The 19,710-nt window shown below is 45.6% G+C and overlaps 1 protein-coding gene across 3 annotated transcripts in view; it reads right to left on the bottom strand.

Moving 5' to 3' along the window:
- Positions 1-16,251, bottom strand: part of SCARB1 (scavenger receptor class B member 1) — a 56,138-nt gene extending 39,887 nt beyond the window's left edge. The window contains exon 1 of one of the 3 annotated variants that reach the window (XM_073557094.1): positions 15,743-16,251. In XM_073557094.1, the coding sequence (XP_073413195.1) occupies positions 15,743-15,859 (117 nt within the window). In that variant the 5' untranslated portion in view covers positions 15,860-16,251. The remainder of the gene's footprint in view (positions 1-15,742) is intronic. The other 2 variants (XM_073557095.1, XM_073557093.1) reach the window with 2 other exon arrangements.
- Positions 16,252-19,710: the final 3,459 nt, after the last annotated feature.

The following is a 19,710-nucleotide window of genomic DNA, read 5'->3' as shown; positions in this document are numbered from 1 at the left end:
CAAGGTGTAAAGTTATTACACCATCACAAACCTGTTTTAAATTCTGATTATGTAAAAAGCTTGGTGACGCTGCATCGTACCATTATGGTGTGATCGCCCAAGGGTGTGCAATATCTGTATACATTACCATGTCATACGATGGAAGAATAGGATGTACAGCAACTCACATTTTCATAATACAATATCACACTGCACAAACTGCTGTAACTACACATGGTGGCTTTGGATAATAGTGTTTGTATAATCAATTCTGTTTGCTCTCCGTTCTCTCATGGATCTGAACCTCAGTTACTAGTTTATTTTAACCTAAATGGTGCACAAACCCCTCCAGGTTCCTATTCACATTAGTTGAAAGTGCATATCTACATGGCACTGACCAACCATCTACAGTTGTGGCTAAAAGTATTGACACCCCTGCAATTCTGTCAGATAATACTCAGTTTCTTCCTAAAAAGAAGGATTGCAAACACAAATTCTTTGGTATTATCTCCATTTAATTTGTCTTAAATGATAAAAACACTAAAAAAATTGTCCTAAAGCCAAATTGGATATAATTCTACACAAAAAAGAGTAGGGTGGACAAAAGTATTGGCACTGTCCGAAAAAAAATCATGTGATGCTTCTCTAATTTGTGTAATAACCGCACCTGTAACTTACCTGTGCCACCTAACAGGTGTTGGCAATAACTAAATCACACTTGCAGCCAGTTGACATGGATTAAAGTTGACTCAACCTCTGTCCTTGTGTGTACCACATTGAGCATGGAGAAAAGAAAGAAGACCAAAGAACTGTCTGAGGACTTGAGAAACCAAATTGTGAGGAAGCATGAGCAATCTCAAGGCTACAAGTCCATCTCCAAAGACCTGAATGTTCCTGTGTCTACCGTGCGCAGTGTCATCAAGAAGTTTAAAGCCCATGGCACTGTGGTTAACCTCCCTAGATGTGGACGGAAAAGAAAAATTGCAAGAGATTTCAACGCAAGATTGTGCAGATGTTGGATAAAGAACCTCGAATAACATCCAAACAAGTTCAAGCTGCCCTGCAGTCCAAGGGTACAACAGTGTCAACCCGTACTATCCGTCGGCATCTGAATGAAAAGGGACTGTATGGTAGGAGACCCAGGAAGACCCCCACTTCTTACCCCAAGACATAAAAAAAGCCAGGCTGGAGTTTGCCAAAACTTACCTGAAAAAGCCTAAAACGTTTTGGAAGAATGTTCTCTGGTCAGATGAGACAAAAGTAGAGCATTTTGGGCTGAGGCATCAACATAGAGTTTACAGGAGAAGAAAAAAAAAAAAAAAAAAAAAGGCATTCAAAGAAAAAAAAAAAACACGGTCCCTACAGTCAAACATGGAGGAGGTTCCCTGATGTTTTGGGATTGCTTTGCTGCCTCTGGCACTGGACTGCTTGACCGTGTGCATGGCATTATGAAGTCTGAAGACTACCAACAAATTTTGCAGTATAATGTAGGGCCCAGTGTGGGAAAGCTGGGTCTCCCTCAGAGGTCATGGGTCTTCCAGCAGGACAATGACCCAAAACACACTTCAAAAAGCACTAGAAAATGGTTTTAGAGAAAGCACTGGAGATTTCTAAGGTGGCCAGCAATGAGTCCAGACCTGAATCCCATAGAACACCTGTGGAGAGATCTAAAAATGGCAGTTTGGAGAAAGCACCCTTCAAATATCAGGGACCTGGAACAGTTTGCCAAAGAAGAATGGTCTAAAATTCCAGCAGAGCATTGTAAGAAACTCATTGATGGTTACCAGAAGCTGTTGGTCGCAGTTATTTTGGCTAAAGGTTGGGCAACCAAGTATTAGACTGAGGGTGCCAATACTTTTGTCTGGCCCATTTTTGGAGTTTTGTGTGAAATGATCAATGTTTTGCTTCTTTCTCTTTTGTGTTTTTTCATTTAAGACAATTTAAATGAAGATAATAATACCAAAGAATTTGTGTTTGCAATCATTTTCAGGAAGATGACAGAATTGCAGGGGTGTCAATACTTTTGGCCACAACTGTATATGCATGAGGGGCTCCCGACTCTTCCCTGACAGATCAGAGGTTCAGTCAGCTGGAATTTCAACACCCCATTCCTTATGTTTTCAGAGGCGTGAAGACAATGCTAGAGTGGCCTTCTTTTCATAAACACATGAATGCTTGGCAGAGCCAAGTGCTCCTATGTAGACACCCATCTCATGTGTGCAGTGGGCATTCAGCAAGTCTCTCGAGTGCCCCATGCACAGAAACATTCAGCTGAATATTAAAGGTAAAATAAAAAAAGGTATGTGACATATTGCGTTAAAGAAAACTAGCTAAAAAAAAAAAAAAAAAAAAATAATTCCAAAATAAGAAAGTATTAGATATTTTAAGAAATGTTTAATAAATTAAGAGTAGGGCCCGGCCTAAAGAGTTTACCTTGTCATGGAGACGGCTTAAAAAAATTTTTTTAAAAAATTAAAAATCTTTTGACCAAAACAAAAACTGATGGCTATGTATGCGATATGCTGTTCGATGTAAACTGTTAATGTATGAGGAAGAGGTGAGAAATAGAGTTTTACCAAGAGTGGGCAGTGGGACTGTGGAAGATTCAAAGGGTGGAGTCTCAAGGTTGCCCACAAATTTTGCCATCATGGGGACCTGAGAATCCTGGTGACAGCCCTGAGGAAAAATTTTGTTTTTACCTGTAGAGTCGTGTTACAAATTATTAAAAATTACGTCTTTTAAATAGGAACCATCACAAGAACATCATGCAGTTAATTTTTTGCTTTTCATTATTGATTGGCAAATGCCCAACTCATACAACAGCAGATCTTTGCTTAAAGAGATCTGTCACCCCCGTGACATGTACTGGTGGCCTCAGAAGCACATGACCTTTAACAGTACAGTTATACTTACCTTTTCCATCCTTCTATGGGCATTGGCATCATTAGTCACAGGGCACTGTGACACAGATGGGGAGGGGGTGGTACACAAATGAACGCCAGAGGAAGGAGTTTTCTTTTAGGCACCCCATGCACCAGAGTCTGGAAGAACTCATTAACATAAAGGATTTAAAGATTATTTCTCAACAATAAGACTGCAGCTATGAGGCATACAGGTATGACCATTTGAACACTCACCTGTGTGCCAAAATTAATAGCTTTAGCCGCCCCCCCCCCCCCCAGATATCGCTGATCATGCTCACGTGTCCTGGGCTATTTTTTTCATAGTCTGTGTCCCCTGCTGGCCAGCTCGCATCGCTGTGTTTGACCCGACGAGCGACCTCGTTGGCGACGCAGACTGGAATAGTTCACAAAAGCTGCTGTGTGACAAGGCACAAACGACCGCTGGATCGTTGCTGCGTTACTGAAGAGATCTGCCTGTTTGACAGCTTACTAGCGACCACTTAGTGACGCACCAGCGATCCTTACCAGGTCGTATCGTTGTCGGGATCGCTGGTGCGTCGCTAAGTGAAACGGCACCCTAAGAGCCACTGTAGACCTGCTGATGCAAGGTCATACTCATCATCCACAAGACATATGCCTATCCTCACAACCCCTACTCTGCAACAGGCCCTCTACCTTGTTCAATACAGCAGTAGCATAATGGCAAGGTCACCATTAGAGTTGAGCGAAACAGGTCAGCCAGATTCATGTCGCCGACTTATGGTAAAGTCGCGTTTCGCCGACCGAAACCCAACCACATCATGAAGTCGGCCATGTGGTCGGCAAAAGAGCGCCAAAGTCTATTTCCCAGAAAGCTTGCACGTGACTCTTTTCAGCCACTGAGCGAGAGATAGAGAGATAGATAGAGTTTTCACGCACTTTAAAAAAGCAGTCCGGCATGTAGGTGTGTTTACTGCCTTCCACTCCCTGCCGACTTTGCTTCTCCATTGACTTGCATTGGGTTTCAGAGTTCATGGGTCTTCTAGCAGGACAATGACCCAAAACACACTTCAAAAAGCACTAGAAAATGGTTTGAGAGAAAGCACTGGAGACTTCTAAGGTGGCCAGCAATGAGTCCAGACCTGAAACCCATAGAACACCTGTGGAGAGATCTAAAAATGGTAGTTTGGAGAAGGCACCCTTCTAATATCAGGGACCTGGAGCAGTTTGCCAAAGAAGAATGGTCTAAAATTCCAGCAAAGCATTGTAAGAAACTCATTGATGGTTACCGGAAGCGGTTGGTCGCAGTTATTTTGGCTATGGTTGTGCAACCAAGTATTAGGCTGAGGGTGCCAATACTTTTGTCTGGCCCATTTTTTGGAGTTGTGTGAAATGATCAATGTTTTGCTTCATTCGCTTTTGTGTTCTTTCATTTAAGACAAATTAAATGAAGATAATAATACCAAAGAATTTGTGTTTGTAATCATTTTCAGGAAGAAACTGAGTATTATCTGACAGAATTGCAGGGGTGTCAATACTTTTGGCCACAACTGTATCATGTGGGAGGGAGACTAGTAGTGTGAATAAAATATATTGGCTAAATATTTATAAAATAAAGTTCTTCTATACCCAATAAATTATTGAGTATATGTTGAATTACTGTTGCATGCTGTGAACTAGAGGGAATTAATACTGATATTAGATTCTAGCCAATGTCTGTCATACACTGCGTCCAAAGCGCCGCTACTTCTGGATTGTTTGCACCCAGCCTTGATGTAATTTCTGATGTGGAGATTAGCATCTCCACAAGAGAAATTAACATGCTGCAGTCTGGATAGACGCATACATGTCAGTGTCCGAGGGTGATCTGCAGGCAACTATGCATGGATTAGTTGACATGGTATTTCTAGCAGGGCTGTGGAGTCGGTAAGCCAAACCTGCGACTCCGACTCCTCAATTTCCCTTACACAGACTCCGACTCCACGACTCCGACTCCCACACATATTGCTTATATTTAAGTGAAAAATTTATTGTAGTACAATGTGAACCTCAGACATTTAATCATTTTTATGATCCAATAATCAAGATATTTAGATAGAACAGAATATATATTGGTGTACTACCCGGTTTTCATTCTTTTTGGTACAGATACGATATGGATAGACAGATATGGATAAATGGATATATAGAACAGATTTCTAATCTGCTTTTGCTATTGAAAACATTATCTATGAGCTCAAAAACCTTCCAGGTGATGCGGTTTTTTAAAAAGATGATCAGCTTTTGCAGCTGAAAAACGTATCCTCAAAAAACACAGGAAAAACGCTGTGTGTGAATGTAGCCTTAGATCAGGAATAGAACAGCCATTTATAGGACATTTCATAACTTTCCCAAACTCCTATGAAAAAATATTCAGCACATCCTGCATTGAATTACTGTACCCAATTTATTATATATTTTAGGAGTCGGAGTCGGTCCATTTTATACCGACTCCGACTCCACCAAAATGAGCTCCGACTCCGACTCCACAGCCCTGATTTCTAGACATCCCATCCACTATGCTGTAACAGCAGGCCGATGCGGGTCTGATGCTACATAAATACAGTGTCAAACCCAAAGACGTTCCTGATCCTGGGCACAGGGGATTAAGCAGGAGTCAGTGCTGCATTGCCCTCACTTCTGATATCTTAGGGTCCCGTTTCACTTAGCGACACACCAGCTATCCCAACAACGATACGGTCTGGTAGGGATCGCTGGTGCGTCGCTAAATGATCGCTAGTAAGCTGCCAAACAGGCAGATCTCTTCAGCGACTCAGCAACGATCCAGCGATCAAACACAGTGATGCGTGCTGGCCAGTGGGACGCCGAGGACAAAAATGGCAAAGGACATTCCTGCACGATCAGCGATATCCAGCAGTGGGGGGGGGGGGGGGCATTCGCTGCTGCGTCACATGTAGCAAGATCGCAGGCGACACCGTTGTTGCGTCACAAAAATCGGTGACACTAGCGATCTCGCTATATGAGACGGAGGCTTTATGTGTACACACACCGCTTCAGTGTTCCAAATGATTGAGGTGTTCTGCATATCACACCTGACCCAGCAGAAGTATAGAGTCCCTCACAATAGCTGATCTCTCTGCTAATTGATTGCTTGCCAACACTGACTGCCCCCTCGAATAAGGTGTCCTGCTGTGTCAGGCACACAAGTACGTTAAATTTTGTATCTCTCTACCCACTACTACAGTTTACTTGTGTTGACTTACCCTCATATTACTAACCCTCATCTGTAGATATAACCAGCTCTCATAGCACTAACCAATTTAATAAACTGAGGGACATTGCCTAGAGTCTAATATATTAACAATACACTGTAAACTGCACTTAGGACTTTAGTGGCTCACAGAATGCAACAGCGATTCAGTATATACTCAATTTACTGAGAATGAAATCTTTATTTTATATAACCATTTAGCCAATTATTAATAAAACATATATTTTAGTTACACTACTCTTCTCCCTCTTTCCCCATGATATATTAGGCCGCAGAATTATTTTTGTAGTACAGCTCTGCATTGTGCGGTCCCTCTAAGGGTATGTACACACGTTGCGGATTTGCCTGTGGAATTTTCTGCACAGACTCTGCATCTCTTGGCAGAAAACGCAGTTAAAAATCCGCACTTTTTATGCAGATTTGCATAAAGGGTTGCGATGTAATTTCTTTGTCCAACCTCTTCTTTTACACACATCATTGAAGAATAATGTTCACACACACCCCTAGCCCGATGTTTAGTAATAAACATAATAAAATGGTACATAAAGAGTTAAAGACACATAAAATCTGCTTTAGGCCGGGGGGGGTCACACTTGCAAGAAACTCGCATGAGTCTCGCACCTCAGTACCCGTCACTGCCGCCAGCACTCAGACCGGAGCGTTCAGCTGCATAGAAATACTCAGGTCCCGAGTGACGGCAGCAGTGCCAGGTATTGAGGTGCAAAACTCACAAGAGTTTCTCGCAAGTGTGACCCCGGCCTTAAACGCAATATATCTGCCAAATTTTTTTTAACCCCTTCATGACCAAGCCTATTTTGACCTTAATGACCAGGCCATTTTTTGCAATTCTGACCAGTGTCCCGCAATGAGGTAATAACTCAGGAACGCTTCAACGGATCCTAGCGATTCTGAGAATGTTTTTTCGTGACATATTGGGCTTCATGTTAGGCCGATAATTTTTGCGTTTATTTGTGAAAAAAAAAAAAAAGAAATTTGGCGAAAATTTTTGCAATTTTCAAATGTTTTATTCTGTTAAACCAGAAAGTTATGTGACACAAAATAGTTAATAAATAACATTTCCCACATGTCTACTTTACATAAGCACAATTTTGGAAACAAAATATTTTTTTTTGTTGGGAAGTTATAAGGGTTAAAAGTTGACCAGCGACTTATCATTTTTACAACAAAAATTACAAAACCATTTTTTTTTTTTTTTTTTTTTGTTTGTTTAGGGACCACCTCACATTTGAAGTCACATTGAGGGATCTATATGGCAGAAAATACCCAAAAGTGACACCATTCTAAAAACTGCACCCCTCAAGCTACTCAAAACTACATTCAAGAAGATTATTAACCCTTCAGATGTTTCACAGGAACTAAAGCAACGTGGAAAGAAAAAAAAAAAAAAAAAAAAAAAAAAAAAAAAAAAAAAAAAATGGACATTTTAAATTTTTCCAACAACCATATGTGGTCATAAACCACTGTTTGGGCGCACAGCAAGGCCCGGAAGGGAAGGAGCACCATTTGACTTTTTGAATGGAAAATTGGCTCCAATCGTTATCAGACACCAGGTCGCGTTTGGAGAGCCCTTGTGTGCCTAAACATTGGAGCTCCCCCACAAGTGACCCCATTTTGGAAACTAGACCCCTTATGGAACTTATCTAGACGTGTAGTGACCACTTTGAACCCCCAAGTGCTTCACAAAAGTTTATAACAGAGCTGCAAAAATTAAAAATTCCCCCCCCCCCCCCCAAAAAAAAAAAAATTTTTAGCCAGCAATTTTTTATTTTCACAAGGGTAGCAGGATAAATTAGACCCCAAAAGGTGTTGCCCAGTTTGTCCCGAGTTCGCTGGTACCCCATATATGGGGGGGGAAAACCATTGTTTGGGCACACGAAGGGCTCGGAATGGAAGTAGTGACGTTTTGAAATGCAGACTTTGATGGAATGGTCTGCGGTCGTCGTTACGTTTGCAGAGTCCCTGATGTGCCTAAACAATAGAAACACCACCCCCCCCCCCCCCAAAAGTGACCCCATTTTGGAAATTAGACCTCCCAAGGAACTTCTCTAGATGCCTGGGGAGCACTTTGAACCCCCAAGTGCTTCACAGAAGTTTATAATGCAGAGACATGAAAATTAAAAAAAAAAAAATTTTTCCACAAAAATAAATTTTTTAGCCCCCCAATTTTTTTTATTTTCCCAAGGGTAACAGGAGAAAATTAGACCCCCAAAGTTGTTGTGCAATTTTTCCTGAGTACGCCGATACCCCATATGTTGGGGTAAGCCACTGTTTGGGCACACGTCGGGCTTGGAAGGGAGGGAGCACCGTTTGACTTTTTGAACGCAAAATTGGCTGGAATCAATGGTTTCACTATGTCGCGTTTGGAGACCCCCTGATGTGCCTAAACAGTGGAAACCCCTCAATTCTAACTTCAACCCTAACCCCAACACATCCCTAACCCTAATGGACCTTTCGGGTGACCTTTCAGTGACCTAGGTCAGCCAACCCGCAGGGGGGGCTTTAAAGTCATGACGCCACATAGGCGTCACTGGTCAGATAGGCGTCATGAAAACTGGTGCCAATGTGGAGTCATTGGTCGTGAAGGGGTTAAATTGGGGGGGCGTGGGCTCTAGTGCAATTTTCTGCGCCAGAGAGGGAAAGCAGGCGACTGGGGGCCGATGTTTATAGCCTGGGAAGGGGTTAATACCCATGGATCTTCCTAGGCTATAAATATCAGCTCGCAGCTGTATATTTAGTCTTTACTGGCTATTAAAATAGGGAGACCCCACAAAAACGACATGGGGTCCCCCTATGATTAACAGTCAGAAAAGGCTATGCAGACAGCTGTGGGCTGATATTAATAGCCTAGGAAGGGGCCATGGATATTGACCCCCCCCATAAACACCAGCTCACAGCCGCCCCAGAAATGGCGCATCTCTAAGATCCGCCCTTCATGGACAGGAAACCTACAGACATAAGAAGGGCGGCCCTCTCTCCCACTTCAGTTGGTTTCCTGTCCCTGACAGGGGATGCCTGCAGACATACCTCATAGCAATGGAGCATTCCAGGATCACGGAAGTCCCAGGCCTGGCGGCTGACTCAGTCAGCAGGGGTCCCCTGCCTCGGCCTGACCAGGGCCGTGGCAGCGCCGCACGTCAGGGGAACTGTCGGTGCAGGCGGTGTGACTGTAGGTGGCCTCCAGGGGGAGTGTCCACTACAGGGAGCCAGCGCCAGTACCGGGTAATTGGGCCCGGTTCCCTCTCTTCTCCTCGCCGGACCCCGGGGGGGGGGGGGGGGGGGGGGGCGTGGGCTCTGTCCCCTCCGCTCGGCGGTGCCCACTTCCGCTTCAGGAGGAGGCTGACTGCGGGCAGGCGCGGATTGATGATGCGGTCGGGCGCCTCAGGCCGCTGCCTTGGCGTCACAGGTGTCCAAGAACACCCTAGCTAAGTGGATTAGGGATGCTATCTCTTTTACTTATACAGTAGGTGGGCTGGAGATTCCAGAAGGCATAAGAGCGCACTCTACTCGTGCCATGGCAACATCCTGGGCAGAGAGATCGGAAGTATCCATCGAGGACATATGTAAGGCGGCCACATGGTCCTCTCCATCAACTTTTTTCAACCACTATAGATTAGATTTAGGTGGGTCCGCCGACCTCACGTTCAGGAGAAAGGTGCTTGAGGCAGCTATCCCTCCCTAGAGTTCTCTACATCTCTGTAAATCTCTCGTGGTGCTGTCATGGCGACTGAATAAATGCTCAGCTACTTACCAGTAGCGGTGTTTTTTAGGAGCCCATGACAGCACCTTCACATTCCCTCCCTCTGCTTTCACATATTGGGTCAGCACCTTTACTTTATTTAAAAAATTAGTCACAGTGGTAGAGACATGTAGTTGACTGTACATATTTAAGTTGCTACTAACCAGGGAGGTCCTCTCATGCTCTGTAATCCAACTGAAGCGGGAGAGAAGGCCGCCTTTTTATGTCTGTAGGTTTCCTGTCCCTGAAGGGCAGATCCACTCTCTCGTGGTGCTGTCATGGGCGCCTGAAAAACACCGCTACCAGTAAGTAGCTGAGCATTTTTTTTTTTTATTTTTTTTTTAAACACACTCACAAAATTGAACACCGTAGCCAGATGATGGGGCTACTACTGTCCCATCATTGGCTAGCTGTCACTGTAGCAGGCATAGCTGGACGGGACTAGTAGTCCCATGGGACAATGCCTACCTACATATAGACACACCCAGACACCCGCACATCTTCTCCGCACACAGTCTCCGCCCACACTCTTCCTCCTCCCGTTCTGCAGCGTTTTTCGCACGCAACTCCGCAGATCTTGTTAAACCGGTGGTTTTGCCTGACTCAATGGTAGGCAATGGGTGCACGAACGCTGCAGATCTGCATAAAGAATTGACATGCTGCGGAAAATAAAACGCTGCAAATCCGTGCTTATTTTTCTGCAGTATGTGCACACCAATTCTCAATTTCCAATTGCCTAACACTGGTGGTGCACTACACTGCGGATTTGATGCAATTCCGAGAGTCCAAAAACGCTGCGGAAACGCATAAAAAGCCGCAATGTGTGCAAAGTCTTATTCTTCCTAGAGATGCAAGAATACATTGGCAACTGGGTGTCAAGATCATTTACACTGCACGATTGCCGTGAACGAGCATTCATACAAATGCTCATATCAGAACAGTGGAGTCTAAAAAGGTTGCAGATCACTACACTGTTGTGTGAAATGATCTTTTGGTTTGTACAACAGATAGCAGTTTTCAGCAGCGCAACGAGTTGTGTAAACAGAACCTGTGCTACCGAGAACAATGGAAGCCTATGCACAACGAATGATCCATTACAGATCAGTACACATCTGAAGTTCAGTCTATTAAACGGATAATGATGGGTAGAAATTTACAAAAATCAGTTGGTGTAAATATACTAGAAAAAACTGTCCCATCTGTACAAAGTTCATTCACAAAGTGAATAGCAGCAAACAGTTTTTATTCTTCATAAATATTCAAGGGGAAAAACAGGAACGGTCAACAACCGATCCAAGCATTATCTGTACAGCTTCTAGCTCTGCAAGAAAAAGTTCCTATAGCAAGCTATATGGGTAGGCAAGAAGACCACCCAATTAAATTTTGTGGATGGTCCAAAGAGGTGGTGGCAAAACCAGATTCCAGCTTGTCACCAGTCATACTTGAAAATAATGGCTCAGATGTCTAAGAAAATTGGTTAAATCACAGAACACAATCCAAGGACTAGCCGCAGGTCTCCTGACAGACTCAGCCGAATCTAGCCTGTGCTCAGAAAGAGTTTCTTGGACGTCTGAATGTGGCCTAAGGGACAGTGCTGGAAACTAGATTTGTGTCCAAAAAAAAAAAAAAATTAAAAACACCAAATTTAAACATTCGGACCACCAAACGTCAACGGAGACATGCAAGGGACACAAGTCTAAGGCTATGTGCACCCGTCCGGAATTCCCGCGGATTTTGCGTTTTTTCCACATAAAATAAGCAACCCATCGAGTTCAATGACATTCTGCACATGCTGTGCTAATGCAGCATAATCGCATAGTGGAAAAATACGCAGCAGGCTCATTCTTTTTGTGGAATCGCGGGGATTCTGCTCACATAGGAATGCATTGTTCCGATTACTTTCCACATGTGGCTATGCCCACTATGCACAAAGTAAGCGGAAAGTGTGCGGATGGTACCCACGGTCTGGAGGAGAGGAGACTGTCCTCCAGGCCCTGGGTACCATATCCCTGTAAAAGAATAAAAAAAAAAAAAATCGTGACTTTCTCACCTTCCGGCGTCCCCAGGCATCAGCGATGCTCCCGTTCCCAGTGATGCCTTGCAACAATGACCTTTGAAGACATAGCAGTCTCCGAGATGCTACGTCATCTGGGGTCATTGTCGCAAGGCATCGCTGGGAACGGGACTTGCTGGGAGCATCGCCGAGGCTCGGGAACGCTGCAGGGGCCGCCAGAAGGTGAGAATATCACGATTTCTTATTTTTAACATTATATCTTTTACTATTGATGCCGCATAGGCAGCCTCAATAGTAAAAAGTTGGTCACACTTGTCAAACACTATGTTTGACGAGTGTGACCAACCTGTCAATCAGTTTTCCAAGTGATGCTACAGAGCGCTTGGAAAACGCTAGTATTCTGCAAGCTAATTACACTACGCTAGTTTTTCGCGGAAGTTACGCATGCGGATTTCCCACGGCAGGGAGTTGCGGAATTGCCGCTGAAATTTCCGCGACAATTACGCACGTGGGAACATAGCCTCACACTTTAACCATTTATGTTTTCCTGCTGTGTGAATTAATGACTTTGACCAGGTGTGATCAACCCATCATTTACCCTCCGAGACAGGTCAGTGGATTGATGTTACTGTGTGGATGCCATCATGTTCTGTGCTGCATGATGTGGAGTATTTTAGTTGTACAGAAGTTTGATGGACTTTGTGTTCTTTTTCACTATAATCAGTCGGGAATTATAAAGCCACAGCAACATTTATCTGATGCTGAACACCATTAACAGGAATAGAAGAACAGCGATAAGAGTCTGATATCCTGCAGTAAGCATTTATTCAGATTGTACATTGCTCAGTGAGTATTAAGTCAGAAGAAAATTCACATACCACAAGGCCCCAAGAGTGTACTCTTCCTTTAAACCACTTAACTAAGTGCCCGATTACATAGTTTTATTTTTATCTTGTGGTATTCACTTTTTTTGTGCCAAATCAGTCAAAGTGGAGCAAGCGGACCATAAATCTTAAGCAAAAAATATATAAATAAACTCATTTCTATCACATGTTCTACTGAAGTGTCGGAAAATTTGCTTTAAAATTTTAGGCACGCGGAAAAAGCACAAAAAAAAAAAATCACTCATGAGTTGGGGAGGCAAATTGCAAAGGATGAATCAGACTAAACATCTGGAAACACCCCAACCCTGCTCATTCTGGCAAACTAAAAACCACAATGATAGGGACCGGTTCATTAAGATAGGCGTTATACATGTCAGTCTTAACAAAGGGATACGGTGGAGTAAGCTACGCCACGTCGTGTCAGGAATTAGACAAGCATTACCCAAGCCTCATCTTGCCCACGCTTCACCCACTTTCTTTGGTAGACCTTGCTGGGACCACAGCGTGAAAACACTAAGGGTATGTGCACACGCTGCGGATTGGGGTGCGGATTTGGCCGCACTGATTTTGTAAAATCCGCAAGTCAAAAGACCTGCGGTTTTGCCCTGCGGTTTTTCATCTCCACAATGGAGGAGATGGCAAACTGCAGCGGAATCCGCAGAAAGAATTGACATGTCAATTCTTTCTGCGGTTTTGAAACCGCAGCAAATCCAAGCGGAAAAATCCACACTGCGTTTTTTTTTTTCCATAGGTTATAAAGCTACTGTACACCGCAGCAAAAACTGCTGCGGATCCGCAGGGGCCAAATCCGCTGCGGAACCGCAGCAGAATCCTGGAAGTAGCAGCGCTTTGGACGCAGCGTAGTATTTTTGCTGCATTCTATGAACGCAGGTAAAGCCTCATGTGTTCACTGAACTGTGGGGATTTACTGCATTCAATATATTACATTGATTAAATTTCTGCTGTGGAGACACTAGAGATATTGATATGCTGCGGTCCCGAAAAACGCTCTGCATGTCAGCGTTTGTGGTTGATTCGCCTGAGCACATACACGCATAGTGGACATGTGATTTCTAGAAATCCCATCCACGATGCTGTAACATTTGGCCGCTGCAGGTTTGACGCTGCATAAATATGCATCAATTGCTGATTGCGCCCGCAACCTGTGTATGTGCACCTGCCGATCACCCCCAGACACTGACATGCAGTGCGTCTTTCGGTCCTGCAGCATGTACATCTCTAGAGTCTCCGCAACAGAAATTGAATCAGTGGAACGTATTGGATGCAGTAAAGCCACACGGTTCAGTGAACACATGCGGATTCACCTGCGCTCATAGAACACCAGTTTGGACGCACCAAAAATACACTACGTCCAAAGTGCTGCTACTTCCGGATAGTGGGAACGTAGCCTCAGGCTATGTGCCTACGTGGCAGAAATGCTGTAGAACTGTCCGCAGCATTTCCACAACTCCCCACCGCGCGTTAAGCGCATGCGGAATTCGCTTGCGGTTTCCCACAAAACACATCGCTTGAAGCATCGCTTGGAAAAGTGATTGACTGGTTGGTCACACTTGTCAGGCACAGTGCTTGACAAGTGTGACCAACTTTTTACTATTGATGCAGCATCATTAGAATAAAATGTTAAAAATAAAAAATAAATAATAGGGATCTACTCAGCAGCGATCCCGGTCCTCAACGGCTCTGCCAGCAAGTTCCGTTCCCAGGCGTGCTTTGCAAGAATGACCTTTGTGACATTGCAGTCGCGTGACCGCTACATCAGAGATCATTCTCGCAAAGAACGCCTGGGAACGGAACTTGCCGACAGCGCCGCTGAGGGCTCCGGGGGCCATCAGAAGGGGATTATATCCCTTTTATTTTAATTCTATTCTTTACAGGAATATGGTACCCAAGGTCCTCTCCTCCAGACCCTGGGTACCATCCGCACATGAAGCGCTCACTTTACGCATGGTGGGCATAGCCATATGCATAAAGTGCGCGTTTCAATGCAATCCTATGGTGGCGGAATCGCCACAATTCCGCAAAATTGATGGGCATGCTGCAGAATCCCATAGGATTGCACAGGATGCGTTTTGTTGCAACATGGGCACACAGCCTAAGGCTGAGTGCAGACGGAGTTTTGAGCCCTGCGGATTTTTCCGTGCAGAATGGAAGAAAACCGCAGGTCAAATGACCTGCATTTTTCCTGCGGATTTCTTCCATTTTTCATGCGGTTTTTGTGCGGATTTTACCGCGCAGAAACGTTGCATATCCGCATTGTGATGTACAGTACCTTTAAAATGAATGGAAAAAAAAAAAAAAACCACTGTGCAGACGCTGCGGATTTTTCCAAGCGGTTTTCCTGCGGTACAAAATCCGCAGCATGTTACTTCTTTTGTGCGGTTTTCTATCTCCCCTGTCACCAAATCCGCAGGGTGAAACCCGCAATGGAAAACCGCACAAAAACCGCGTGAAAAATGGAAGAAATCCGCAGGAAAAATGCAGGTCATTTGACCTGCGGTTTTCTTCCATTCTGCACAGAAAAATCCGCAGGGCTCAAAACTCCGTCTACACTCAGCCTCAAGGTTACAAAATTTTTATGAACTGCAGGTTGTACACATATTTGGCAACTTCTCAAAGTGTTTGACATCAGTGACAAGTTGGCAGATAGGGACTGTAAAAAAATAAATAAAAACTGCAAGAACGCCAAAAACCCGACGCACAAATGCAATAATGAATTGAGCACTAACTTTTTAGAGTTACAAAACTTAAGTCCCAATTTGTCCAGTGCGACCCTCCTGGAACAGAAGCGCCATTGTGCGCCGCTCGGGAGACGTGGATCCGGCCAGAGGATGCCGGGGTCGCCTCAGTCAGCTTGGGTTTACATGGAGCGAGGCAAGCCCCCCACGCGCGCCCCCACACACACACGTCAGCCCCACGCGTGTCCCCCACACATACCTTCTCCACTTGTTGCTTCATGATAACAGGGACGACAAACACCAGCACTACCCCGAACGTCACCAGCAGCAGGCCGACCGCCCCGAAGATGATGGACTTCTTGCCCAGACTCGCCATGACTCCTCCGGCTGCAGCGTGTAGATGATGAGCCGTGTCCCCGGTCCGTGCTCCTCCGGCACGGCAGACATCCTCTCAGCCAGTTTTATCCCGAGGGGCAGGTGCGGGCCCGCCCTGTGTCCGCTTACCCAAGCTCACCCCATTCTCCAGCCTGTCATGGTGTGTGGACTGGAGGACTCCACCCGGAGGAGGGGCGGGAGCCGCTGTCCTGCCCTAGTAAACAAACCGAAGTGTGGAGAATGGTTCTCAGCCCAGCGCCTCCACTGTGGGTTATGTAACGAGACACGTACGCAGTACTGCGGTATGGGCGACACGTCTATGGCATGAGGGGAAATAAAAGCCGTGTGTGTTACTGAGAGACGCTACATGGCCGCGTCTGTCAGTGAGGGGGATAGAGGCGTGTACACACAGGTGAGGCAGCGCACGGGGCGGAGCCTCCTACACAGCGCGGGATGCCCTCGCTCTCCCGCTATCACCAATACGCATCACTAGAACAGCGCCGCACAGTGGTTGTCATGGGAACAGCCCGACCATCTGCTCTGCGCTCTTCACTGACGTTGTGTCAGGCGCTTTTTTTCTTGTCATTTCCTTGACGGTCTTTATGAAAAAAACATCATTAGACTAAAACCAATGTTGGTGACTCCTGCTGTTGTCGACGAGTTTGGGCCATTTGGCCTACAGTTAATGTGTATGAAGACCCCAGACAACTAATTATCTGGGTAGATGTCCAATTTCAGACTGCCTGTAACAGCTTTGTGCTCCCGAAAATAAGCTGCCACCAGACATTACCTCATAGAGTGCACAGGAGCAATCGGCCAAGATGGGTGCTGGCCCACTGACCGCCTAGCCATCTGATGTGTGCGGCGGGCATACTGCTTGTATGTCAATGCTGACAGGTTTATGTGGCCCTCAGGTGACAGAGTCCCAGTGGGTCCCACTTTGTTTTCGATTTTTGCTTCTCAGTTTCTAAGGCCGGGGGTCACACTTGCGAGTGTAATGCGAGAAACTCGCGCTTCAATACCCGGCACTGCCGCTGGCATTCAGACCGGCAGAAATACATGCAGCCGCACACTCCAGCCATGAGTGCCTGCGGCAGTGTCGGGTATTAAAGCGAGAGATTCGCATCACACTCGCAAGTGTGACCCCTGCCTAAGAGTGATAATTAACTTAAAGGGAATCTGTCACCTATTTTTTCGTATGTGAGCTGCTGGCACCGCCATCAGGGGCTTATCTACAGCATTCTGTAATGCTGTAGATAAGCCCCCGATGTAACCTGAAAGAGAAGAAAGACAAGTTAGATTATACTCACCGGGGGCAGTCCGGCGCCTCCCATCTTCATGCGATGACGTCCTCTTCCTTGCTGCCTGTCGCGGCTCCTGCACAGGTGTACTTTATCTGCCCTGTTGAGGCAGAGCAGAGTACTGAAATGCGCAGACGCCGGGAAAGGTCAGAGAGGTCCAGCGCCTGCGCACTGCAGTACTCTGCCCTCAACAGGGCAGATAAAGTACACCTGCGCAGGAGCCGCGACAGGCAGCAAGGAAGAGGACGTTATCACATGAAGATGGGAGGCGCCAGACCGCCCCTGGTTGAGTATAATCTAACTCGTTTTTCTTATCTTTCAGGTTACATCGGGGCTTATCCATAGCATTATAGAATGCTATAGATAAGCCCCTGATGGCGGTGGCTGCAGCTTATATACGAAAAATAGGTGACAGATTCCCTTTAATTTTATAAGGGTATGTTTCCACGGTCTGGATTGCCGGCTCTCTAGACACAGCGGAAAGCCCGCTCCGCCCAAAGCGCCACCCCCCTTTGCGTGCGGTGATTTCGCAAGTGTTCATTGCTTCAGCCCCAAATTTTTCATTCACCCGCCTTGACTACTGCAACACTCTCCTCTGTGGCCTCCCTGCTAACTTTCTTGCACCACTCCAGTCTTTCCTCAACTCTGCTGCCCGACTAATCCACCTCTCTCCTCGCTACTCCCCTGTCTCTCCCCTCTGCAAATCCCTCCACTGGCTCCCAATTCCCCAACGAATCCAGTTCAAACTACTAACACTGACCTACAAAGCCATCCACAACCTTTCCCCTTCCTATATCTCTGAACTAATCTCCCAATATCTTCCCTCACGTAATCTTCGATCCTCCCAAGACCTCCTACTCTCCTCCACACGTATTCTTTCCTCGCACAACCGCCTCCAAGATTTCTCCCGAACATCCCCTAGCCTCTGGATTTCCATGCCTCAACACGTCCGATAATCCACCACCCTTGGATCCTTCTGTCTCTTCCCCGCTATCCCATAGAATGTAAGTCCGCAAGGACAGGGTCCTCTCCCCTCTGTAACAGTCTGTAATTGTAAATTAGTTTACTGTTAACGATATTTATAACTTTGTATGTAACCCCCCTTCTCATGTACAGCACCATGGAATTAATGGCGCTATATAAATAAATAATAATAATAGGAGAACATGGACAATACCATTTGTTGTGCAATTTCTCCTGTTCTCCTGAGTACACTGATGCCCTATTTGTGGTGGAAAACTACTGTGTGGGTGCACAGCAGGCATCGGAAGGGAAGGAACGCCAATTGAATTTTGAAGAACAATTTTGGCTGGAATAGATTGCAGATGCCATATCACATTCAGTGAGCCCCTGACATGCCAAAACAACAGAAACCACTACAAGTGACCTCATTTTGGAAACTACACCTGTTTAGGATTTTATCTAGGGGTGCAGTGAGCATTTTTAACCCTCAGGCAATTCACAGAATTGCATAACATTGAGTCAATGGAAAATTACCATTTTTTACTCTAAAAATGTTTCTTTGGCCCCAAGTTTTCAATTTTGAAAAGGGATAAAAGGAGAAAATCAACAGTACAATTTGCTACACAATTTCTCCTGAGTGCTCCAATACGCCTTATGTAGTGGTCAAAAACTACTTTTGAGGCACAATGCAAATCTCAAAAGTGAAGAAGTGCCATATTATATAGCACATTTTGCTGTTATAGTGTGCTGGTGCTTTTGTCACACTTACAGATCCCCTGAGGTGCCAGAACAGCAAAAGAAAAAAAACCCATACGTGATCTCATTTTACAAACTACACTTCTTAATGAATTCAGATAAGGGTGTTAGGCTCCGGGTGCTGCACAGCGGGAATCCTGAGCCTTGCCACCTTCGGTCTCCCATTCCTCTCCGGCCACAGTGGAGTCTGCTCAGCAGACTTCACGATCCTGGCGTTCAGCCCACACCAGCATTGTGGGTTCAGTTGCTACTGCCACCTCCGGTTCAGTTATGGCAATGCAGCATGGCCAGCAGAAAAAGACTCCAGAGGCTGTCTTTCCTTCTCCACACTGAGCATGCTCATGAGACGATCTCCCATTGGGGATCGGAAGTCACATGCTCAGGTCCTTCTCCTGTTTCGATTGGTCCATCTGGAGCATCAGGAAGGTCCCGGAAGCGCACGGCTATAAAAGGTCCGCATGGCCGTTCGGCCATGCGCTAGTATAGACTCTTGTTGTTATATGTGTGGATGATGACGGATGCATGTACCAGGTGAATGACTCATTAAGATTCCCCTCCCTTGGCTATTACGTATGTGGTTAGGGAACTAGTTTCAGAGTCAGCGCCAGTCAGTGGCTAGCCATAGGCCACAAGTGCTCGTCACTTCCTAGCACTAGTGTCCGATGGTGTCGCCTGCCATTGGGCACCATCGTACCACGCCTAGCACTGTCGCTCCGCGGCAGTCACCTTCAGTTAGCGGCGTTCGCAGCTGCGACACCACACGCTCAGTAGGTCTAGAGGGACGCTGGTCCTATGTCCTGTGGCCAGAGTTCTGTGACCATATACCGAACGT

This window comes from Dendrobates tinctorius, unplaced genomic scaffold, assembly GCF_039654945.1.
Source record: "Dendrobates tinctorius isolate UK_male_01 unplaced genomic scaffold, ASM3965494v1 ptg000243l, whole genome shotgun sequence".
NCBI classification, from domain to species: domain Eukaryota; kingdom Metazoa; phylum Chordata; class Amphibia; order Anura; family Dendrobatidae; genus Dendrobates; species Dendrobates tinctorius.
Note: the sequence above shows the minus strand (reverse complement) of the source record. Positions and strands in the feature narration are given on the sequence as shown.